The sequence below is a fragment of the Hibiscus syriacus genome, unplaced genomic scaffold (assembly GCF_006381635.1).
Source record: "Hibiscus syriacus cultivar Baekdansim isolate YM2019G1 unplaced genomic scaffold, ASM638163v2 tig00109924_pilon, whole genome shotgun sequence".
Classification (NCBI taxonomy): domain Eukaryota; kingdom Viridiplantae; phylum Streptophyta; class Magnoliopsida; order Malvales; family Malvaceae; genus Hibiscus; species Hibiscus syriacus.
This window is the reverse complement of record NW_024062530.1, coordinates 520,800-546,871: the sequence shown is the minus strand read 5'-3', so window position 1 is coordinate 546,871 and position 26,072 is coordinate 520,800. Positions and strand designations below refer to the sequence as shown.

The following is a 26,072-nucleotide window of genomic DNA, read 5'->3' as shown; positions in this document are numbered from 1 at the left end:
CTCTATTTAAAAATCAATTTCTGATCGTCCGATTAAGTTTTCCATATATTGCAAGCCGACGATTGAATCGTTTTTCAACAAAGAAATTTCCATACAATCAACCTGATTCGAAGGGGTAAAGAGTTGGACTGTTTCTAGTTCTACTGAGCTTGCACTAAAAACATGTTCGACTCGGAAATGAAAAACGTATTTACACAGAGTTCTTCGCTTTGTAATATACTCTGATGATTCTGACACAAAGAAAAAAAGATTAGCCAAATTCCCCTAAAAATCGTTTAAAGTTAAAAATAAAACCTAAAAATGACTGAGAAAACAACATTTCACAGCCACAGAGGTGGCGGTTCATTCAAATCAATAGGCAAACCACGTCGAACAATCCCCATAAACGACGTCGCGGACCCATTTCCCGGAACCGGAGGACCGGTTGAAACACCAACAACACCAGATGGTCCCGTGGATGACATTTCTTTGATAACCCCAGTTTGCAGAAACTCACCCATGGAGGCTAAACGGTGATGATGGTTAGCTGAAGCTAAAGGCCAACGACGGAGAGAGGCGAGGTTGAGACCCATAGATAGTGCCGACGGCGGCGGAGGTAAAGATGATGGGGTCGTGGGGAAGTTGGTTTTAGCTTTGGAACCACGGAGGGATCGAGCGGCGCCGTCGTAAGCGAGTGCGGCTTCTTCAGGTGTGTCAAATGTACCCAACCAAACCCGAGTTTTCTTCCATGGGTCGCGTATTTCGGCGGCGTATCTTCCCCATGGCCTCTTCCTTACTCCCCTGTAGTGTCCTTCACTTGAAGACGCCATGAAAGTAACCCCTATGGGTGTTTTGACTGTTCTCTTCATTCATGACTGCTATGTATATATTCATATAATTTTTAAAGAAGTTTAAGATTTAAATATTTTGTTTTTGAAACCACAGTATTATAATCTGTCTCAAATTTTATCATTTTCCCTTAACGGATAATATCTCTCTATTTCTTATGGCTTTTTAATTTAATTTTCGATACATAATCTCTATTAATTAATAAATCCAAATTAAAAAAATATAGATATTTTATTTATAATATTATATAAAAATTTTAATCTTAACTTAAAAATAATATTTTATTTTACTAAATCAATTAATTATTGATTCTATTTTTCTTATTTTTAAGACATAAAACACCGAAATGTTCAAATATGCGTCACACTCCTAAATTTGGGGTGGCTTTTAATATCAAAAATTAATTTACAAGATTTACTAACAAATTTGATTAATATAAATATCAATATTTGAAAAATATATAAAATATAATCAGAGGACAAATGAAAAACTCGAAAAACCCGAGATAGGCGCCGCCTGACAAAATCCGCGGCGATGATTACGTATGCCCTACTCTTTCTTCTCTGCACAGCCTTCAGCGGCGCCTTCCTTTTAATATTAAATACACATAAAAAAGTAAGTAAGATGATGATTATCTTAGGGTATTTGGTTCAATGATTGTGGGATTCTTATAAAATGAGAATCTCACATTCCTATGTTTGGTTGGATAGGAATTTTATTTCTGGTAATGTTTTATAACCAACAGTAGATTTTTTGGGTATATTACCTGGAATGTCATTACCTCCATTTCCTTAGGTATTATAATATTACTGGCGTTTTGGACTAAAATGTCATTAAATTTTTATTTTTTTTCAAAAATATCATTTTTCTGTCATTGAATAATAAAAATTATACGAAGGTTAAATTATAAATTTATCCTTAAATTATTTTAGATTTATAAAAAAAGTTTATAATTAAAATTTTATATGAAATTCAGGGGTTAAATTTTTTTTACCCTTTTATTAAATCTTTTTTATATTTTTAATTTTGTAAAAAAAATTATATAAATATTATGAATTTAATTTTTTAAAGAAAATATATAAATATTTTACAATTTGTAATATTATACAAATATATAATAAGGACAATTTGATTAAATATATATTCCAATAATCTTTTATTCTTTTAACCAAACATGGTAATTTTACATTCCTGCTAAACCAACCAAACACAAAATATAACATTTTCAATAATCCTATTCCCTGATAATATTTTATTCTCACTGATAATCTTACATTTCGTGAACTAAACATACTTTGATAAGTTGGGGACAGTGTGGGCATCAGCAGAGTATAAGATTCGAAGGGTGGTGTGTGGCGTGTCGGGTACTGAGTGGATGATTGTAGCATAAGAGAGAGAGAGGGAGCCCACGTACATAAAAGAGGTGTCTGAGTCGCAGGAGACAGGACCGAGCTGGACCGAGTTGGGAGTGGAGGGGACTGAGTTGAGAGTGGTGGCGTGTTGGACTGGGTTTTGGGAGTCAGAGGAAAAAAAAAGAAAGTGGTCCGGTGGGACTGGGAGGGGGAAAAGTGTACGGTGGGGGAAGGTGGATTGACTGCAGGTTTACTGACATATCGTCACGTGAAGCTATTTTATTGGGTTTATTTTTATTTCACTTTTCTTTTTGGAATTCTTGGTTCCACGACAAAGTGTTGGATATAAATGCTTCAGAGGCACGAAAGCCAATGGATCCTTATTTTTTATGAATTTCTTTTACTGAAAATTATAAAAAAAAAGAATGGTATTATTTTATTTATTTATTTCAAGTTTATTTTGTAATTTATATCATATTTTTATATATACTAAGATTGACCTAAAACACACTGATTTTGTGTTCGTATATGCACTTGTTCTTTCTCTGCTAAGGTTTTACAAGATATCTTTCTGCCAAACATAATTTCAAAGAATTGACGAAAATGTACAAGCTAAATGAATAACTTTTGCAGCATTTAGTGTGATTGTTGGGGTATCTGAGCTTTCTTTTTTTAGCAGAAATATCATGAACTAAAGAAACTGAGATGGCTGTGTCAACTGATTTAATCACGATAGCAAGCTAGGTCCATTCTCGGCCGCTGTCCGCGTATTGCCATGGTTATGATGATGATTGTGATGCCTTGACATTTGGATATCATGCGAGAGTTGAGTCCTTGCTTTTGCATAAGGAGCACCTCTTGCTGCACACATAAATTTGTATAGGCATGAAAAGAAAGCCGGTATATTTGATCTAATGCTAAAATTAGTCTTTGATATTTATTAAATTGATCTATTTAATTTTATTTTTAAACGTTTTAGTCTTTAATGTTTTATTTATTTTGTCAAAATATTCCTTATTGAAAATCATTAGTTGACTCATTGTTAGTGCAAGTTGCTAACATGTTATTTTTATGTGTTTAATTGATTAGGTAATATTTGTTATATCATCTAAGGTGGTGACATGACATGTACTATATCATCCAAGATAATCACGTGGATGTATTACATCACTCAAGTTGATGTTATATCACCCAAATTGATGATAGGACACATACTATATCATCCAAATTGATGATGTAGCATGCATCACATCAACTATAATGATGATATGATATGTGTTATGTTAAAAATATCATATTAATTACATGTGTTAATCATTAATCAATTAAAACTAAAATGTTGGGGTTTATAGGTGCTCTAAAAAGAAACAGAGGATAAAACGATGAACAAATTTTAAGCTTGTTATATTTTGTTAGAATATTTATCCATTTGTAACTAACCTGCCATCTGCTGTGCTCGAAGAATATTCTGCCGCCTTTTCCAATAACAAACCGAACAGATAACTAGGAGTAAGAATGCTAGAGATGCACCGAAGGCAATGCCGACCTTTGCACCAGCAGAGAGGTGCGGTCCGCATGTACGTAGTCCAGGTATGCCGCAGAGGCCAGCATTATCGGTGAAACTGCAAGCAACAAGAGTAAGCGCATGATACATAGAACTTGCAGCAACTGGCATGATCATTCATCAAAGATAACATTTTAGACAAATACTAATAAGATTCTAGGACATACTTGAAGCTAGCTCCATTCAAAAGCCTTCCTCCAAGTGCATCTGGGACTCTTCCGGACAGAGAGTTGCCATTAAGATTCCTGCACCATCACAAAATAAATCAGCTACACTGTACTATGCTCAGATTCAAGGTTAATCAACGAAATGAGATCTTACAATCTGCGTAATGCGGTCAACTGTCCTAGACTTTCAGGAATCGATCCGTTGAGGGAATTGTAGGAGAGATCCCTGCAATTTTTATTTAGACATCTCATGAATAAGATTGATAAAGCTCAAAAACTCCAAGAACAAATCATTGGTCGAGAATTTAAGGTCCTTTTAAGCATGATGGCTATTGAAAAAAATAATTCAATTAACAATTGCAAGGATACATCATTGATCGAGAAAACATTAGATAAGATAGGTCATAATCAAACCTAATGTTGATGTTCATGCACAAAATGCTTACCAAAGTTTAAGTTCTACGCCTGAAATATAGAAGGTATTTATAATCACAACCATCTTCATGAAGGAAAAGAAATTATGCTACACTTACAAGAATTGTAAGCTGGTGACTGTTCCAAGTGATGATGGAATGGCCCCATGAATTGTGTTCCCGCTCAAGTTTCTGTAGAGGCCAAGCACAACATAAACAAGAGAAATGGATATTAGGCATATAGGAAGAGGACAGTATGAGAAAGCAAGTTGGGGCAAATAATTTTTATGTAGACAGCATTTACATAGCAAAAAACGCCAAGTTTAAAAAAATTGTTATTTGTACTTACAAGCTCTGTAGGTGATGTAGTTTGGATATTTCAACAGGCAAGAACCCCTTTAGAACTTGGTTATCAAGATCACTGATCATGAATAAATAAGAAGGCAAATACTTATAATATATCATCATAACTGATAAAGACGCTGTATACTAAGCTTTGAATAATAAGGTTGCAAACAAAGGTTTAAAGCATTTGTACTTTAGGTTCATAAAATTGATACATTTATATTCTGGTATGTACATATGTGCACCCTTGCATGGTGTGAAAAGGGCGACATTGTTGGCTGGATGGTGCCCAGTGAACGGCTGTGGAGTTGAAAGAGATAAGAGGCGGCTAGGTTTTAGTTTCATGTATTATATGAGATCAGGGTAAAAACAAAGTTAAAACCAACAGAAGAAATGAATCAAATTTTTACTAATCACAAATTGGATCAAAAGCTACTCTTAGATCGTTACACTTATGGCTTAACACACTATAACCAAGTAAATCGATTAAACCAATCTCAACTAGCCAACTGACACCGTCAACAAATAACCAAATACCCAACTAATTCATAACCAACAATAACACACTCAGCTTAACAGATTAAAGCTGGCCAAACAACAGCCCAATCCTAACTGTCTAACACATGGCAAGCAGACTTTAAATAAAACTTATTCGATACCATTACAAAAGCTAATCTGCACATATGATCATTTAGGCATCCCTTGCATTCAGAACACCAGGAGCCACAGATGATGTAGGAATGAATAAAGTGTAGCAATTAGGGCCAAAGGGGTTAGGTAAAACCGAATGGAGGAGAGGAGATCAAACGAAGCAATTTCAACATATAATTTCTTCTCGTAACTTACATGTGGCGGTGTTAACACAAATACAAGGGTATAAAAAACCATTTAAGCAACTCTGAAAATTCTTAAACAGATGAGATACATTCGCTAGCAAATGGGAGTAAATGAAGCGGTCGGGTAACTAGGTAAAAAAATTCCACAGGGTAGTTAAGTGAATATGTGTCTTTGGTGTAGCACACATTCTCATATTTATTTTACATGACACAAACAAACTCAAACGGTTTGGGTTAAAACTTAAGAACGAAAACTCTACTGCATAGTAACAAAAGGATGAAAACAATTTTAACAGCTTCCTTAAGGTGGAAATTTCATGTTCGCTAATGTAGATCAAATAAGTTAGAATGTCCTATTTTTCATTGTTTTACAGAAAACTATCAATATAAGTTTTTAGCATATCAAGAACAATGAAAAAGCCATGGCATAGATATCAGTATGCTCCTAATAAAAAACAACAGAAGCAAATTGAAAAGAAGAGAATCTCAGAAGAAATCAATAATGAAAACTCAATGATAAGGTAAAAGCTCAAGAAATTACAGGCCATCGATGAACCAGTTGTTCCCAGATTTATCAAAATGACAATCAGCTCCACTCCATGGATGCTCCTTGGGGACACATGGGTCTCCATTCCACCCAAAACGAGTAGGAAGCCCTAAGGCTTTCTTCAACGCCTGTAAAGCCCTAACTAGAATCAGGAATTATCAACAAGTTAGTAAATGTCTACCACCTTCTAGAAAGAAACCTTGCTGACCACTCAGCAGAATTAAAAAACAACTTCCAATGTCCAATAGCACAACAGAATAAACAGTCTGCATAAGTAATAGAAGAAAGCAATACCTTCGTCTGGTGAAGTTTTTGATTCAGCTGCTATAACTTGAAAGACTTCAATAGCATTAAGGATAGCATGGTTGCCACTTTTAGGGTGAAGGGTTATAGTCAGTGTCCTACCACTAACAGCAATAGTTTTGTTAAGTACAAGTGCAGTATAGCGGTCACCACTCCTCTCCACAACATCTATGTTTTCAAATACAGTGTCATCATTTATTAGAACATCAAATACCCTTTGGCCTGCACCTCTGATCGAAGCATCAATCTCTGCAAAGTGTAACCATATTGAGTAGTTCTTATTGGGATCCACATCCATAGTATAAGTTAAATCTGGCTGGCTATCAGTGCTAACAATTGCACTTTGATAAAGGGCTTCTGGATAGAAGTTTGGTGCATCTGAAGCTTGTTTAATGACATTTTCAGTGGATCTCGGTTCGTCAGCATTTTGGCCAAATGTTCTGATGGGGTGCCAATATCTATCTCCACCCCAATGATCCCCACTATAATCTTCATCAAATCTTGGCTTTGACGTGCCACAAGTCAATCTTGAAGTTGTTTTCAGGATTACACCTTTGCCCCACTCGGGACCAAAATAGTATGCTTTATCATCAACTTGAAGAATTTCAATAGAAATAATTGCTGGATCTCCATGACCAGTGCTATGGAAACAAATAGATATTGTGCCATCTAAAAGAAACACAAGGGCTTCAACAAACGACTGCTCATCATTGCTGGTCCAACCTGATTTCAGTGAATGAATCAAAGTGCCTTCGACAGATACATCAAATAGTGGTTCATTGTCAAAGTCAGGCTGTGCAATTAACCCAAAGAAGATCCTAACAGTATAGTGTCCCTTTGGTACTCTATTAATACTATAGCAATTTTCAGGACCTTCAGATCGAGGGAAATATCGAAGTGTTTTTAGTGGAGGAGTGATAAAGCTAGGACTTGTGGCATTATCTGGAATTCCACCTGTATATCCAAAATCTTTATACCAATTTGCATATGTTGGACGAGTTCTAACATTTTCACGAGCCCCACAGCTTATGCGCATAGCAAAAGGTGCTGCAACAAGAAAACATGATTATTTAGTGGCAAGAACTAACCACATAAGAATAGATTGTTAGATAAAATACGAAAAGTGAATCTTATCTACGAACTCTAAGCTACAACTCACTTATTCAGAAAAGGCAGTGCATATAATTTTCTTTTGTTTTCTTTTCTCACAAGACAGTTCCATATAGACAATTTGGCATACACTTTTGTTTTACCAACTTGGTAATATTCTAACGGTGATGAATCCTACTGGCATGGAACAAACAAGCATGCATACTGTATCCACAAGCAAACCATAAACAATTCACATTGTTCCTCTGTCTGGCCATATCAGAATTGTTTTCTTTTCTACGTTTTTTTGTTCTTTTGAAAAAAATGTGTGCATTTATGATTTTTCTTTAGATCATTTTCCTACGTTTTCTGGCATCCAAACATGATCCAAATCTATAAACTCTTTGACAAAAACACTATTGACTTAAAGTTTCCAGCAAAAAAAAAACATATAATTTAGACTCCAAATGCATCGAACCGAATCTCCAAATAACTAAAAAAATCCAGATAAGAAATTAAATCACAAATTAGAAGAGAAAAATACAGTAGAGGAAGTTAACCAGGCCAAGGTGAAGAAGAAGCAAAAGATAATTTCCACACACACACCCAAAAACAATTACATCCTCCGATTCCGTTACTTTTTGCATCAATATAAACAACTCATTAACATCAACGCGAAACACAAAACCCTCATTTCAAAAACCAGCAAAAGCCAATCCACCAAATCACCAAAATGAATTGTAAAAATGCGACTCGTTCGTAAGAAGCTTGATCAAAAGGAACAGAATATACACTTCAAATACAGCTAACTGAATCTCCAAATAAATAAACAAAAACTCCAGATTACAAAATTATATCACAAATTAGAGGGAAAAATGCAATGGTGGAAGCTAACCAGGCCGAGCTGAAGATGAAGAGAGAGATGAACAGAAAACGAGAAGCAATAACAGAGTAAATCTCAGCATTTTTACTCTCTTGCTTAAGCTTAAGCCTCGGTTCAGTTCCTCTGTGCTTTAGCTTTTCCTCTCCTAGTTGCTCTTTCGCTATAGCCTCATCATTTCCAAATTTCTCTTTACCCTTTTTGTTATTATTTCTTTGCCTTTTCGGAGAGAGAGAGTATGTGTGCGTTTTTGCTGGGGACGTGATTGCAGCACAAATTGTTGGGGAGAAATATTGCATTTTAAAATTTCTTCATTAGGTTGACTAATGAAGCAAAATGATTTAATTTTTCTCCAAACCTTGTTCTTTTCAGACTTTTAAAATTCAGACTATCGACTTTTAATTTTACGGGATTCATCATTTTTCTTGTTTGTTCGAAAAAAAAAGTATATTCGATAATAATGTTAATTGATTTTAGTTAAATTTGAATGTATATTATCAACGAACTTTTAATTTTTAAATAAAAACTTTGAATATTAAAGGGTCACATATTTTAAATTTAATAGAAATTTATTAATAGCGTTGTCAATTTAATTTTAATGGTCAAATACAAAATTAAACTTGAGTTTCATAGATTACCTACCTACATCAATTCGAACTTGATAAATTTTAGTATGTAACAATATGAATATTAGAATATATTTATTTGAATTTGTTAACTCCGCTTTATCATAATAAATTTGATTTTAAAATAATTTAAACCTGTTTTGAACACATATTACCTTGTATTTAAATAAAAGGGACTAAATGCTAAAGGTTATAAAGAGTAAAAGGACTGGAATAGAATTAAACCCATTACAGATTAGGATATACCAATGACAGTTGAGCTTCGTCAATGTTAAAGGACCGTATAATCAGACGGCAATGGAAGTAATTATGGGTTTTAATTGAGCGGTGGAGATTTAGTGGCAGGGCCCACCCCATTATGTGGGTGGTGACTAAAAGAAGTTAAATTTATTAGAAGTCGCTCTATCATATTACATAATATATTTTAGTCCCTTTATTATTGAAAGAGACTATTTATCCCTATATGTTTGAAAAAGATAATATATCAGCCTAAAACGTTAATCTTAGGGGATGTTTGTTTGACTTTGAATGGAATCATTTAGCGTTGAATGCTGAACCGTTAAATATTCAGCGTGTTTGTTTCTCACATTTGAATTATTCAGTGTTGACTGATTCAGCAAAACAGTGTTGAATGATTCAGCATCAAAGTACATTCTGAATGATTCAGAGCCATTATCAAACAACATGTCATATTCAGAGCTAATTTATACAGAGCCTCTGAATCATTCAATATTTGAATCATTCAACGCTTAATCATTCTGAAATAAACAAACAACTCCTTAGTTGAACCAAAATATTGGGTTTACATATAATTTAAGTATTTTTCAATTTATGAATTAAGTATATTTAATTTTTTTTAAACGTTATTAGATCTATAAATTTTAAAAGTGAACAAATAGACACAACTTAATACAACGTTAACCTTTTTCTTTTAGTATGTGTGAAAAATGAATTTTTAATATTGTACAAGGACTACTAGTAAACTTTAACTAAAAAGGGAAGTTGATGATGATTACGATAATTTATTTATTCCACATAAATACATAGGAGTAAAGTACATAAATCATCCTTCAACTATCATGCCTTATTTTGTTGAGTGATTAGACTATTAAATATTATAAAATATTTTTTTAATTATATTTTTGAGTTCTTCGACTTTTAAAGTTACAAATAGTCATCTAATTATTTATGTGTTTCAAACTTATATTTTTCGTTAAAAGTTAAAGATCGTCTGTTTTGGACGTTAACATACTGACTAGATATGATAAATCATATTTTAATGATATATAGTAGCATCCCCCTGCTTTCAAGTATTGGCTAAAAAAATAATATTTCAAGTACTGACTCAACGATATAATGTAAACGGAGAGTGGATCCACAAAATACATCTTAAACGAGTATGAGATAAAATTTTATCATATCATAGTCAAAAAGTTAAATCAAACTCAGACAATCATCAATTTTTAAGAGAAAATAACGAATTTAAAATATATAAATAGTCTACTGACATTTTCAAACTTTTAATAATCTAAAAACTTAACAAATCAATATACTATAATTATAATTAATAGATAATTTTATAATTCTAAATAGTTGAATAACTTCAACAAAACAAAATCGTATAAGGATCATTTTTGTACTATATATATATATATATATATATATATATATATATTGCCTTTATGGAACAGACGCGTCGAAAGGCACGTGCCTACTGACGAGGGAATGAATAAATTTGTTGAATTTACTTAAGTATCCTTATGTGTGTTTCTTTGACCTTCTTTTAACTTTTGACCTTCACTTGGGCACGAATTGGTGCGCAATCTGCGGAGTGTTATGTGCCAAAGTAAAGCTTGAGATTAAGCAACTTAGAAATCGGGTCAAGTCCATAATTGCCACATTCCTACCTTTATCTTCCATTTTAACCCCTCAATTATTTATAATTTTATCTAGACCCCTTAACATTTCTAATTTTCCCCATAATGGAATTTGCATTGCAATTCTTTTTATTAGACGTCATCTCATTCATTATCCTAATTGTTTAAAAACTTTATAAAATTGAGTGCATTATTTTGTAAATATCAAGTGTAATGATAAGACATATTATATCGAAGTTATGAATGAAATAAATTAAGTTAAAAAAATCATCTTCATAATAGATCTATGTAACATTTGATCTAAATTAATCAATAAATAAATTGAATACAGATCGATAAACAAAAAAATTATCTTTTAGAGTTAATTGCACAATATGTTCCCAAACTATGATTATCATTTTAAATTGGTTCTTAAACTTTTGAGTATTTAAATTTCATCCCCAAACTATGACTCTCATTCTAAATTGATCCTTAAACTTTTAAACATTCCAATTGCATCCCCAAACTTTTGAATCTTCCAATTTCATCCACAAATTCATCCAAATATGTAATTAGTTTCAACTATAGTTTAACCTAAATTTTATTTTTTTAAAACACATAATAATATAATTTGATCTAATGGTTTTTATTAACAATGGATGTGATTAATATATATGTATAGTTTGGGATTAAGTTAAAATGTTCAAAAAGCTTTGGGACTAATTTAGAATGAAGGTCATTATTTGGGGATAGAATTCAAAAGTTTAAGGATTAATTTGGAATGACAAACATAGTTTAAAAATGAAATTAAAATTTTTAAAAATTTAAGGGCTAACTTAAAATAAAGATCATAATTTTTAGGCATATAATGCAATTAATTCTATCTTTTATCTACGAATAACAAATTATATAACTATCTACTACTAACTCTACCTAATATTTGACTGTCGTTATATAATTTTGATTAATTAGATAATTTATATATAGTACAACTCAGTTGGTAGGGCACAAAGCTTTTAATATTGTGGTCGTGGGATCGTGTCCCACGGTGGGTAATTCAATAATTCGGAGGTCTCCCACGGAAGCTGCTATCAACCTGGCGTTAGGGGCAGCTTACTATCCTACCTCCTCCTTACCCCCATTACATATGGGAATAAGTGTCAGCTAATTTTTTTAATATATAGTACAATTATTATTGATAAATTGTTAAATGCCCTTATCATAAGAGGTTCAATTATTATAGATAGATCGACCCTCAATTTAAACATTTAACATAGAAAATATACTAGACTCTAGTGTATTCACCTAAAGGAGGCCTTCTTCAAGGGAATTATTTATTGTTAGAAATAATAGAATTCAATGTGTATTAAAAGTTAAACCTACCATGACCTTTATTTTGCATTTATGGTGTATACCTGTTTTGGACGGTAATTTGTTGCATATAAGTCATTTCAATAAATTTATATATATATATATTTTTTATAAATTACGAGGATTTAAATTTAATAAATTAAAATATATATTCTGTTTTACTAAATATACCGATATACATGACATGGGTTTTGTTTAAACCCAACTTTGAAAATTTAACAAAAATTCTATCCGATTAAAAAAATAAATCTTATTAAATCGAGTTAAAAATTATATTATGATCGTATCAAGGATTGATTTCCTACTTTTAAATATATTTGATTAATAGATGTCTATAAATATTATATTAAGAAATTACATTAAAGATGACAGGAAATTAATTATTATTATATTCTTGAAACTCATGTTAATGTCACGATCATCAGTAGTTATAACATTTTCCTTTCTTGGTGGTTGTTTTGTTTCTTATGTTTAGTTGTGTGGATATATAAAAGTGGTTAAGAGAATCGAATCCCATGCATGAACGGACCCAACACAAAAATTGTATATATTTTTTTTCTCTAAGCAAGCAAATGAGGTAAACTAACAAAACTTTTGGTAACAAGAAATCTAAGTATTTATGAACAAAGTGATCTTCAGTCAATCTCAACAGTAGAAAGGTTGTTTTTGTCCAGAAGATTAACACATTTAAATTTTAAGTCGACCCGACTGTTGACAGTGATATTTTGAAAAGAAATAACTTTGATTGAGATTTGAGGATATTAAAAGATTTTCTGAGGAGCTTGAATCGAATAAAAGAAGATTAGTAGTTCAATGATCTTTTTGATCGAAGAAATCATCCAATGCCATCGAAATGATCAAAGTGAAAGGACACTAAAAGTTTAATGACTATTAGTGTAGTTTACCCTAAAAAAATACATGTGAAATGATAAAGAATTTCATACTTGTAAGTAAATCTTTGAATTTAAGTTTTGTGGGTGAAAAAGTTAATATAAAAAATCTAACACGATTCTACTTAAAAATATAATTCGAATTCATTTAATTATCAAATATAAAAGAGAATTCGTAATAAACAACTCTTTGTTTATACTGAATGGCAGGGCCGCGCGCGCGGCCCCCCCCCCAAAAAAAGACCCAAAAAAAAATATAGTGACGTTTTACCAATAAATACCACTATAAATAGATCTATTGCGACGTTTTATCAAAAAACGCCACTATTATTGTGGCTTTATTGATAAAACGCCATTATAGATGGATTTATTGCGACGTTTGTCAAGAAAACGCCACTATTATTGCCCCAAAATCGAATATATCTAGAAAATATAGATCCCTTTATACGAATTTGTACATGACCCCCAAAAACCCTGCCACGGCCTGCTGAATGGGAGCGTAATGGATTTTTTTGGGGGGTAAATTCTTCTCTCTCTTGCCGAGGAGGGTTAATCATTAAACTTTCGTAGTTCAGTAATCAAATTGAAAAGTTTTAAACTTCAGTGACCAAAATAAGAGCAAGAAGATAATTGAGTGATGAATGGTGTACTTTACCCTTAAATTACAACTGAACATCAATGTTTATTAATGTTTATTATGTCAGTTTCACGTATGGTTGTGCCTGGTTATCTTCGTTTAGTTCCAATAGCCAACTTTTTCGCGTTAATTTAATCCTTTTCAATAATTAATCTTATATCATACGCCCCTCTTGCTTATGATTGAAGGGTGTTTTAGAAACGAAGGATGCACGAGTCAACTCAGGGCCACTCTTATAACTTTATATGTGATGAAAGAGTTAATCATCAAACATCTTCTCGACAATATCCTTTAATAGGATGGTGTAAAAAAACATTAACAGTGTTAGAAAGTTGTAAGTGTGTCGTAATTTATGATAGTATGATTCAAGATACAGCAGAGTGTTGATAATTTTTTTTAATATCAATATATGATCGTCTTTAGACAGAATTTTAAAGGTGTCTTGAAGATTTATATTGTGTAAGTTGAGGATGTAGTGAGAAAATCTATGAATAGTTCTTTAAGAAGGGTGATAGTCCACAATCCTACCTCATATATTGACACTTTATGTGGTGATTAGGAACAGGGGTGGAATACTTTGGAGATATGTAGAGGCCGTAATCTCTTAAAATTTGAAAAATTAAATTAAACCCTTAAATTTTTTTAAGTTTTAGTTTGTCCCTATAATTTTTTCTAGAAATTGATATTAAGCTTTAATTTTTTAATGTTCTTAATTAAACCCTTCCCGTATTTTTAAAAATTCTCATTAATCCTCTCAAATTTTCAAAAAATTTAGTTAAATCTCAATTTTTTTTTTGAAAAAAATGTAAACTGAACCCCTTAATTTTTTTTGAAAATTTTAATTTAAACCTTTAATTTTTTTTTAATTTTAAGTTGCTCCCTCCCAAACTCTATCACCAAGCTCCGCAATTAATTAGGTGATAAATGTGGTACATTGCTTCTGTGCGAATAATGTTGACTAATGGTATGATTAAATTAACTTAAAAAGTTTTCTTTCAAATATCGTAATTTTCATTATCTCCCCCACAAAATATTGCATATTCTTCATAGATATTGTAACACCCTTAACTCATATACGTCACCGCATATGAGTTAAAGATGTCACACCAATCATATAAAATATTATTTTTTAAAAATGTTAAAATTTTGATTCTTTAAAATCTTAAAATGCGTTTATTTTTTTTAAACTAATAATTACATAAACCATAATGTAATATTTAAAAAGATAATTTTTTACTGTGCTATTCATTTATTTTATTTATAGTAGTTAATGTTACCTATTTTAAAATAGTTTTAGATGTTATGTTATAAATCATTATATAACTAATATAAATATTAAAGCAACTAAAACCTCATTAATATGCATGCCACTAACTGCAAATACAACAAAAACATGATGTCCTTACTAATTTTGGTGTCGGACTTGATTTTTCCAGAATGACGCTGGTACACGTTTTACTTTGCTCGCTAGCTTGTTTCCTACGTGTGAATCAATCACACGCTAAGTTTTCTACTTTGTGAGACAACATAATAAAATAAATAAAACTTTTAAAATATAAAACATGCAATATAATATAAACATTTATTAAAATTAAACATGTATAAATCTAATTGCGATCAATAAAATTATTTACATATAGTGACAATTCAAAACCGTAATAAAAATTTTACTTAAACAATCGTACAATCAATAATATTGTGTAAAATAAATTTTGTACTACTCTATTTTAATTTGTATTATTGCCCACTGTATCATCATGGGAATATATGGTACACGAGTCAGTAAACGAGTGTGCGTACTTTTTTTATAGTTTTATTATCAGTAAAAATTTGTACTTCCAGTGCCAGTAACAATAATGTACAGGTATTGTAAATCACAACATCACTGTACCAATAATCCGATATGGATTTCACAATATCACAACATCATGAACCCACGGTGTACGTATAGTGTCATTATTATTAATCAGTGGACAATAATCAGTAATCACTGCACCTTATGATATGTCATTTGTACCACTAACTCTCAGTCTCATACAATTAGCGTAATTCAAAATCATATAATGTTCTCCATATAAAACATTCATATAATCAAATATAAATAAAAATCTCATAAAAACCAGTTTTGGGAAGCTCATACCCAAAATATTCATATGCTATAAAATAAACAATAATAAAATGTATATTTTTAAAATACGATTTGAAAACATTTTATTTCCAGATCGATTGAGGTTGATTCATCGCAAGTTCATATCATTTTATATAAAAAGTTAGTTGCGCTCACCTATTGCCTTAACACTACGATCATTTCACTCTCGAGTTTTATCATTTTCTTTTAATTCACTTTAAGTTTGCTTTCGGTCGCGATCTACACGTCAAATCGATTTACTAACATATATAATTTCAAACATATATTAGTACTCGTACTAATATAATAAGTTCTAATTCAAATCAAAATTCTAAAAAAAATAATATTCATATACGTTAAATACTAATTTCTTACTAAATCGAAATCGACCTTAACTCTATTAAATTATCTTTCCAAATCCTTTAATAATTCCCTTTAACCCATATCATTAGTCATTTTCCTATTATATCCAACATTTTTCAATTAATACATTAGTATTGTAATTTTGTAATTTTCACCACTAAATTTTCGAAAGTCTCGAATAGATCCCCTAAAATACACAACTTTTCATTTCAATCCAAAATCCACATTCCATCACTAATTTCCAGCATAGTGTTTTAAATTTTCAAATGCTTACAACTTGATACTTCCATTATTCCAAACTTGTGAAAATAGTCTCCTAACTTATCATGGTTCCATAATGATCCAAAACACAATTCCAAGGTATGAAAATCATCCTTAAATCCAATCTAATCCCTAGGACATTTTTATTAAAATTTTCCAATTATTCCTCTTTATGGCCGAAAATTACAAAGTAGTCCCCTGATGGTCTCCAATTTATTTTCAAGGTTGAATCATCATCCAACATCCATTTCGAATCAAGTCCAACCATTCTAAATCAATACTAAATTCAATGTCTCATCAAACTAATAATAAATTTCAGTATGGGACCATAACTTTCTCATATTTTCTCATGGATCCTTCTAGTTTCCATAATTTACAAAATGATCCTCTAATTTATTCAAGCTTCAATTTAATCCAAAACATGATTTCAAGCACATAAGATCACTTCCGTAATCATTATAAGCCCTTAAGAAAATTTTGAAAAATTTTCCAACAATTTTCCATATAGGTTGAATACTTTGAATCTTTACTAAATAGTCCCTAAATTTGTTTCAAGCTCAATTTCAACAACTACACATCAATTTCAACCATTCCAATTTATTTTCATATCAAATACACTTCAAAGTCAACATTTCTTCATGAAAAACCTTAGTGGTCAAACCTTATTCATGAGCTTCTACTTGATTCCAATCAATTTTCATGCTTGATTATACTTCCATAACACTCCTAAATCAAAATTTAATCTTATTTCAACCAAATATAGCTTTCTCTTCAACCACCATAAATACCCAATTCACCGTTTAAGCATGAAACAATGAAATACTTGTACCAATTTGTAGAGACTTAAGTGTAGAACATTTTCTTATTTCACACTTTAGTCCAAATTCTCACTAAAATGAACGAAAAATGAAAAAGAAAACCTTGCTCGCCTTGGCTATGGAGTCACGGCAGGTTGAAGAAGATGAACCGAGAATTTAAGAAATTTCTTACAAAATATCTCAAAACCCCAATTTAAAATGAATTAAAATTCATTTTAGCCCCAAAGTCAAAATTACCCTTAATGAATCCTAATTTTTACCACCATGCCATCATTTTATCTCCATTTTAATATCCTTACAAAATATAAAAATATCATATATAAATTTCCATATTCACCCTTCCAATTTTTCAAAAATTCAATTTAGTCACTAAATTGAACTATTCCACTTTAACATGGAAATTCCTCCAAATTCCACTAATTCACATCAAATTCCACTAATTTAAAACATCAATACAATATTTCTAGCCCCAAACTACCTTTCCTTCAAAATTTTAAAAACTTTCAATTCAATCCAATTATCTGAATATTTTTTTCAATCTTTATCACTTAATAAACTTTTATGACAACTCCAAATCAAAAATTTGAAACCCATTATAATTCCATTATTGGGCTGAACCACTCAGACCCAAAATATAACTTTTAAAAATTAATACTTTTAGTCCCTGAGTTTTTATAAGTTTACACTTTGGTCTCCAAACTTTCAAAATTTAATTTTCAATCATCAGTCCAAAATTTTGGGATATTACATATATAACAATGTTCGAAGTTAATCCTAATATGATTTAGTGGAATATCTATGATACGTTGAATCTGTTCTTTTGGTCATTCAATATATGCCAAAATGTTATTTTATTAACATATTTAAATATGTCATTGGTTAAGATTGTTGGATTCTCTAACCGATATGTAGACTAATATTATTCTATTTCAATTGGAGATGAACCTGAGGTTAAGATTTCACTAGTTTTGATCTAATTCAGTTTTACAGGGTCGAGGTTTTTTTTAATGAAAAATCGGATTTGAATCGAGTTAGATTTTTTAAAGGAAGAGGTAAGGTCGGGTTGGATTCGATTTTAGGGTGTAAAATCTTCGACTTTACCTGATTTGAGAATTATTTCTTATATATTTAGAGATAATTATAATAATATCTCTTACTCTAATTTTTTTCAACTAAATCTTTATTTTATCGAATAAAATAAAAATAATTATATATATATAAATATACATGGGTCGGGTCAGGTCAGGTCTGATATAGTTTTTTACACCCATAAATAAGTCAATAGAACCTCACTAAATTCGAACTGAATCGAATAACAAAGTGAAATGATATAAAAAGCAGGTCAGATTGATAAAAACTCAACCCATATCCATCCCTTCTTCGTATACTTTGTCATCTCTTCAAAATTCAATTAAATTAGAAAATGATTAAATTTTTTTATTAATTTAAATTTATTCAAATAAATTTGATTTAACAAAGGATATCAAAACATAGCTTTAGTAAATCATAAGATTTAGAACCACACACACATCCTCACAACATCAACAACAATGAGACATTAGTGGGTTTGCGAACCAATTGGGTCACTCTCTAAACACATGACACGTGATGACAACCTTTTTTTTTATGCTAATGCAAATCTAAAATTATATCATGGGAGGCCCCTCATTATGCCCCCATCTATAGTTTCGACACATGTTCGTCCTCAATATGCCCTTAGTTTCTCTCTCCTTCTCTTCTCCACTTTTAAAATTTTGAAAAATAATATGAATCGAATTTCATTTTTTTGTATGAATGTATAAATTTAAAACCATTGCATTAATTTCAAGAACGTCGTCAATTTTACGACTACATTAGTTAAAAGAAAATTATTTTTAAAACAATTTTATCTTAATATAATAAATTTAATAATTTTTTTATTTAAATTCATTGAACGATATTAATAGTTAAAATGAGTGTTATTCTATTTTAAGATCCTAAATTCGAATAACTGTATTTAAAAGATATATCATCATTGTCAATAATTGAATAATATCTTTAATAAATATCACGTTATGATAATTATTCTTCACGATAGATTCGAGGAAAAGCCTTCGATTTCCCATATGGTAAAAGCAAAGGAAAACGATGGGTGGTGCACAGTAATGCCTGCTGTTTATGGATTCGAGGAAAAGCCGAGGAAACCCATAACTAAGAGAGCTGTCTAGGTGGTTTTAAGACACAAACATGTTACTACAAAATTCCCAACTATGGACACCTCTTCTTTTAACTGTTCCACTTGACAGATCAAAACCAAGTATGCAGTTACAAACACTAAAGGTGTTAAAGAGTATACATTTTAGTCTCTCTTCTATGTTTAAATTTCAGATTTAGTGCTTACCTTTATTTAATATAATTTAAACTTTTTTTATATAATATCATTACTTATTTAAATTTTGATCTCTGTTCACTACTGTGATTATGTTGATGTATTTTTTTCTTTCTTAAAACACCAATTTCAACTCATTAAAACGGTGGGGTTTTTTTTAGAGAAATTCATGTTAGTCTTTCAAACCAAATAATTAATAATTTTAGCTTTTTAGATTAATAAATAATATTAGGAAAATGAATGACCAAATTGCACAAACTAATAAGAAATAAGTGATTCCATGACACTAGGAAAACAACTTTAGTCAACACAGGTACACAACATATAAAAAGTGGACCCTAATGTCATTTTTTCATATATATATATATATATATATATATATATATATATATATATTGTTTACGGTATATTTTATAATAATATTATAAACAAGAGAACAAAATAATTCGTTTACATAGTTTAGATCGACCATGTTTTATAGCTTTGCAAAGTCATACTCAAAGAGAAGTTCACTATAATATTTGCAGTAAAAGACTTACAAATCTTTAATCTAATTACACACACTAGTTGTAGATACACCCTTTTACAATATTATCTCAGTTATTCTTTTGATTGAATACCAAAGCATACAAGAAAGCATTAAACGACCGTCAAGGAAGCACGCACATATATAAAGGCTTTCCATAGATAAAGATAGATTTTCTTGCAGAGCTAGCAAGAAAAGGTGCATAATTAAGATTGACAGAGAGAGAGCATCTAAAATTCATCTTAGATGAGCATTCGTGTAGGCCTTCCTATATATAGGTTTCATAGTAAATTCAAGGGCGAGTTGTGAAATATCTTAAGCTTGCCTTCTAGCAATTTAATAATTCGATCCTTCTCCGTGATATTCAGATGAGCTTTTCCGGCGTCGCTCGTTGTGTCCGGCCAAACGTCTTCGACAACTCCTTTTCGTTTCATCGAACTCTGATAATTCATGAAACCTACATTATCATTTTGAAGGTAATCACTGAGTTTCGATTAATTCTAAATATGATAAATTCATATATATATATAGTGAATACACCTGAAATGATTAGTGTTGACTCTCTCGTATAAGTAATAAGTAGGATTAAGCAACAGAATTGAGGAAATTGAAATACCAATTTGAACCGAACTATACAGTACAATTTGAATTTTTAATTTGTGGTTCAAGTTCGATTCAGTTTAGACATCTAACTTCACAATTCGATTCAGTTTCGATTTTTTCATATGAAACCTATTTAATCCAATTAAATCAAATTAAAAAAAGAAAATAATGATATAAAATAATATTTTTTTGAATTTGTAATAAATAAAATTCTAAAACTAATAATATTATCTTTTTTGTGAATTTAAACTTGTGTGTTTGTACTGTCTTTGGATGTTTTGAGTTTGAGAAATGGTAAACAATTAAAAACTAAAAAATCAAATTGAAAGCAATAATTTTTTTTAATTTTTATGTCATTTATTCTCGGTTTCATTTTTTTTTTAAAAATTGCACAATACAATCTAATTCATCTTTTACTAAAAAACTAAATCAAATACATCCCCACATAATCTCACATGATTTGTATCAATACACAATAATATTTAATTAAAACTCTTATTCACCCTCTTCCTATTTTATTCTGAAATATTTCTAAATAAAAAAAATGTTATTTTATGAAAATAGAAAAATAATCTCAAACATTAGATCAATGATCTGCAAGTCCAAGTCAACAAGTCAACATTTTAAACTATGTTATAGTTGAATTACAAAATTAGGGTTTATGGGAAACTCAAACCTGCTACATTGTTGGCAAAAGCGTTGATGGATCCCAGCAACTCGAACGGCGGGAGCCTTGGCGTGGAACTCGCAGACCTTATGCCGTCGATGGTATTGCTTCGCGTCGGTCATGTCGGCGGGGCAGTCCTCGACCTGGCAGACGGGTAGAGTTGACCCGCCGGAGTATCCTCTCTTGCCTTTCTTCTTCTTTTCATCGTCACCGGTGGTGTTATCTTCGTCTTCTTCTTGATCTTCTTCTTCATCCTCCTCCATTAGCCTCCTCTTGCCTTCGGCTTTGCTAGTTGCCATCTCCGGGGAACACGAAGGAGAGAAAGCAGAGATGTGGATTATATATAGGAAAAGACAACAATGGAGAAGAATAAGAAAAAAAGGGTCTCTATTGAGAGATAAGAAGGTTAAAGAGAGAATCATGTACGAGGAGCATAAAGTTCCATTTCCGTCCCTGTCACCATTTGTTCAACAGTTGAAACAAGGTAGAAAAGCTCTATGGAATAAATGTAGCTCACAAGGGCTTAAATTAAATGTCATGGAGCATCGTATTCTACTAATAAAGTCTCGAGTTTAAATCTTATGAATGAAAATTTAATTTTTTATTTAACATTTGTATTCGAAATATATATTTGTAATAGACATAAATATATCTATAGACTTCTCACGACCTTTATTGCAAAAACATGTATATTAAAAGTAGAAACAGAGCTATGATCAAATATTGTATTCAACTGACAGTTTTAGTAAAAAAAAAAAAGAAAAACAATAGACTTATTATTTAATTTAAAAAACAGAAAGGATAAAAATTAATTTTACTAAATTTATAAGGATCTAAAGTATTATTATACCATAATTTTGACAGGGTGTATCTGATCGGAGGTAACTGGTATATACCGTTAAATATTGTCAGAAGAGAGTGAAAGTATAGTGAAGGTGATCTTTGACTTGGTCTCTAACATCATCGGCTCTTCATCCATACGATTATATAAGGTTAATTCCAAGTGATACCCCCAATCTATAGTTAAGATTCTAAATTCACACTTTAAATTTCAAAATGTTCTATTAGCTTAAGCGTTCAGCGTTAGCTTAAATATGACAAGAAACATGTTAAAATATATGAATTAAATTATAAATATGCGTACATTTATTATGTGAATATTTTAGATTTCATGTGTAAAAAAGGAAAAAAAAGTAACCTTTTCATATTTTAATAATATTTTTTCTAACATGTTGTATTCAAATTATTCATAAGATAATCATGTACGTGTTTATAATTTGATCTATGTATATAAAAGTGCTCTACATCAAAACTGAACTGACATTTAATATTCAAACTGGCGATAAATTTGATGAAAATACCTTATCAGTATAATATTGGTATTCTGGAAATTTAATTAGAATATTTTTCAGATTGGAGACAAATTTAAAATGTAAACTATAACTTAAGGACTTTTGATGAAATAACTTGAAGAATAAAGTTGTTTTCACGTTAAGAAACTTGTGTCAGAGACAGGTTTATCCACATCAAGTTCTGTTGTTTTTTACTTGTTCTCTACACGGCGCGTGCGTATGTATAACTTTGGTCGGATCGAGGATCAAATGTCCGATGTCTTGAATCCATCCAATGGTATCAACGATGAAAAGGAATGTTACTCTTTTTAGTAGTTTTAATTTTGAACAGTAATGTTTATATGATATATATATATATATCTATCATATATATTATCAATAAATTAAAAAATTTAAATAATAATTTCAATTTATTTAAAAAATATTTGATATTTTGAATTGAAGTGTTATAGAGAAAAAGTTAAAGTTCATTAAGTTATTCTTATGAAATCATATTTGATATAGTTTAACTTTCAACTTAATTGAAATCCTTATAATAAGAAATTAGCATTTGACATGAATTTGATATGTTTTGATTTGATTTAATTTTACAAGGTTAGTATTTTTAAAGTTGGGTCTTTTTTTAATGGTGAGTTCGGGTTAGGTCGAGTTTGTATTTAGGGTAAAAAATATTATACATGACTTGACCCAATATAAGATTATAATTATCCCTTATACATTTACAAATAATTGCAATATTACATGTCTCTACATATTTGTTCAATTAATCTTATTTTACCTAATAAAAATGATATATGTATGTGTGTTTATGTCAGCTCGATAGGCCATGTACGGATTTTCATCTAAAAAATAAAGTTAAATTTTGAGTAAAATAGAGCTTTCGTAAATTTGGATCAAATCAAGTGACAAGTAAAAGACATAATACTCGGATAGGATGAGCCAAAACTCAGTCTAACCCGATCAAGGATGAATCTATATGGGACGAATTTATACATTCAAAGATAATTCTCATCTATTTGACATTGAACACTCACACTCGTGGCACTTATGGTGATCGAACCCAAGACCTAAATAAATAATAACAATTCTTTTATTATCGATATCACTTAGTTAGTGTTATATTATTGATAGTCGTTTTCCTGAAATGGGGACAGTTTGCTGGCTAACATGTAAAGTAGTTTTAAAAAAACCTTTGGAAATGGTCCATTGTTAGCTTCAAGACGGAAGACGGGCCCCCTCAACTATCATCATACAATGTCCTTATAGCACCCTATATATATTTCTCTCTCTCTCTCTTTATTGATCCTTTTGCTGTCCATTGTTTTCTCAATTTGGTGTCTAAGCCATCCGGGTTGCACATAAGTGGGAACCTACCAAAAAGCCCCTCGTGCCCCGGTTTGCTCCTACTCCCATGGTCGAAAAAATACAGGACCACCTCGTCTCGTACATTTTATCGTGTAGATTCGTCCCCATTTTCTAATTGTATGAGGAGGTCTCGCTCATCTGTGGTTCCTGCACCAAGTTAAGTCGATTCAATTGGACGAACCATGCGCGCAGCTGGGTTCACTTTGCTGTCACCTTCTGTACTAAGGGACCCCCCAAGCATTTATTCATTATACATGATGTTTGGTTTGCCATTATCCTATTCTTTCTCGACTTTTATATAATCCATGTCGTTCAGTTTATATTTCCTTTTTGAAATATTCATGATCGACACATAAAAATAAAGATATGATTTTTAATAATCTTTTAAATAACATGAAAATAATTTAAAAAGAATATTTAGCTATACACATATTAAATATATACATATATCTGGATTTGAAGTATTCATGTTAAACCTTAAATTTTTTTGGGGACCACGGATTCATTGCCAAGGTTCAATGTATATTTAGTAGGTAAATACTAGGGTTTGATGGTAATTTGATTGGAAAATTTAACCCTTTTTTATCATTATTTTAGGCTCCACCTGTATAATTTCACAACCATTCTACAACCTAGGGTTTGTAGCTCCTTCTTTATAAAATTAGAAGCAGGTAGGTGTCTTTGTTTCTCTAACATGAAAACGTTTGATTGACCAAAACGTCAGAACCCTAAAAGTGGAGTGACTAGTTAGATAATTTATCCCAAACTTATTCAACGTTTTATATTACTTTATAATATTTTGAGATTGTTGGTCCAGTTCCTGAAGGAGACCAAGATATGTATTGGGCAAACTGTGGTCCAAAAACTTAGGTATCACTTTGGGCTAAACCATGCCTTTGTTTAAAGTAGTTAGTCACTGTCAACATCTACTGGGTGGCCTATTATGGCTCATGGAAAACAACGAAAAATCGAAGGCTTTTTGAGCTCCCCCAAATTTAAATCAAGGCCCGTAATTAAAAATACGGTCTAATTATGATTTTCATCCTTCTACCTTATAAGATAAAGAATTTATTCTTTTTATTTGTTAATAACTACTGATATTGGATTTATTAATCGACTAATCTGTAACAGGTACTACAGAGGCGAAGCGACCCTCCTAACTTAATTTGCTGGATTAAAAAAACGTTAATATTCGAACTCCTAACATTGCTTAAGAGATCTAATCCCCATTTTGATATACAAATGAACTTCAACTATTGATTTTTTTAATTCTTTACGTAAAATTTATCGAATTGTGGACTTCTAATCACTAAGTTTAACAACATGTTTAAAGCTATGCTAAAATACACTATAGGTCACTGAACCATACTCAAATGACTGTTTTGACCAATAAAATTTTAAAATTTATAAAATGATCATTAGATTTATCAAATGTTATAAAATGGTTACTGCACCGATATGATAATTGTAAAAGTTTTCTAAAATTAATGATTATTTTATAAGATTTCGATAAAATTTAATTACTGTTTTATAATCATCCAATAAATTTAGTGATAATATTATAAATTTAAAAAGCTCATTGATCAAAATGATCGTTTAAACATAATTCAATGATCCATAGTGTACTTTACACTTTAATATAATATAGTTACAATTAATAATATATAAAGAGGTTTTGAGTGAATATCGATATCCAAAATCCCTAAGCAAATCAAGCTATATTGTCGTATGTAAATTGTAGGCAAATGAGGGACCAGGGTTCCACTATGGCTCTAGCAATGTCCCATCAACATAACTAAATTAATTATAACATTATAATAAAAACAAACAACGAGCGTACACTAACGAGACGGTCGATATCTACATGTAATTGAAAGTCCAAAAACACAGTAGCCGTTAAGCAAGTGAGATTCATTT

At 30.8% G+C, this 26,072-nt stretch overlaps 3 protein-coding genes across 3 annotated transcripts; all 3 read right to left on the bottom strand.

Annotated features, from left to right (window-relative positions):
* Positions 1–243: 243 nt before the first annotated feature.
* Positions 244–25,129, bottom strand: LOC120210495 (ethylene-responsive transcription factor 12-like). Its single transcript, XM_039209222.1, has 2 exons — positions 25,106–25,129; positions 244–814 (listed from the first exon to the last, which is right to left on the bottom strand). The coding sequence occupies exon 2, from the start codon at positions 807–809 to the stop codon at positions 321–323; it is 489 nt and encodes a 162-aa protein (XP_039065153.1). The 5' UTR covers positions 810–814; positions 25,106–25,129; the 3' UTR covers positions 244–320.
* Positions 2,828–8,490, bottom strand: LOC120210493 (receptor-like protein 4). The gene is made up of 9 exons (XM_039209220.1): positions 8,340–8,490; positions 6,347–7,402; positions 6,047–6,194; positions 4,674–4,745; positions 4,445–4,516; positions 4,066–4,137; positions 3,912–3,989; positions 3,621–3,802; positions 2,828–3,041 (listed from the first exon to the last, which is right to left on the bottom strand). The coding sequence occupies exons 1-9, from the start codon at positions 8,407–8,409 to the stop codon at positions 2,908–2,910; spliced, it is 1,884 nt and encodes a 627-aa protein (XP_039065151.1). The 5' UTR covers positions 8,410–8,490; the 3' UTR covers positions 2,828–2,907.
* Positions 20,289–21,791, bottom strand: LOC120210494 (squamosa promoter-binding-like protein 3). The gene is made up of 2 exons (XM_039209221.1): positions 21,448–21,791; positions 20,289–20,625 (listed from the first exon to the last, which is right to left on the bottom strand). The coding sequence occupies exons 1-2, from the start codon at positions 21,735–21,737 to the stop codon at positions 20,505–20,507; spliced, it is 411 nt and encodes a 136-aa protein (XP_039065152.1). The 5' UTR covers positions 21,738–21,791; the 3' UTR covers positions 20,289–20,504.
* Positions 25,130–26,072: the final 943 nt, after the last annotated feature.

Coding starts and splice junctions, on each gene's coding strand:
- LOC120210495 (XM_039209222.1), bottom strand. CDS start 809: ATGGCGTCTTCAAGTGAAGGACACTACAGGGGAGTAAGGAAGAGGCCA.
- LOC120210493 (XM_039209220.1), bottom strand. CDS start 8,409: ATGCTGAGATTTACTCTGTTATTGCTTCTCGTTTTCTGTTCATCTCTC. Junction 3,990..4,065: donor TTGACCGCATTACGCAGATT/GTAAGATCTCAT, acceptor GTGATGGTGCAG/GAATCTTAATGGCAACTCTC. Junction 3,803..3,911: donor TTGAATGGAGCTAGCTTCAA/GTATGTCCTAGA, acceptor TGTTGCTTGCAG/TTTCACCGATAATGCTGGCC.
- LOC120210494 (XM_039209221.1), bottom strand. CDS start 21,737: ATGGCAACTAGCAAAGCCGAAGGCAAGAGGAGGCTAATGGAGGAGGAT. Junction 20,626..21,447: donor TTTTGCCAACAATGTAGCAG/GTTTGAGTTTCC, acceptor ATGATAATGTAG/GTTTCATGAATTATCAGAGT.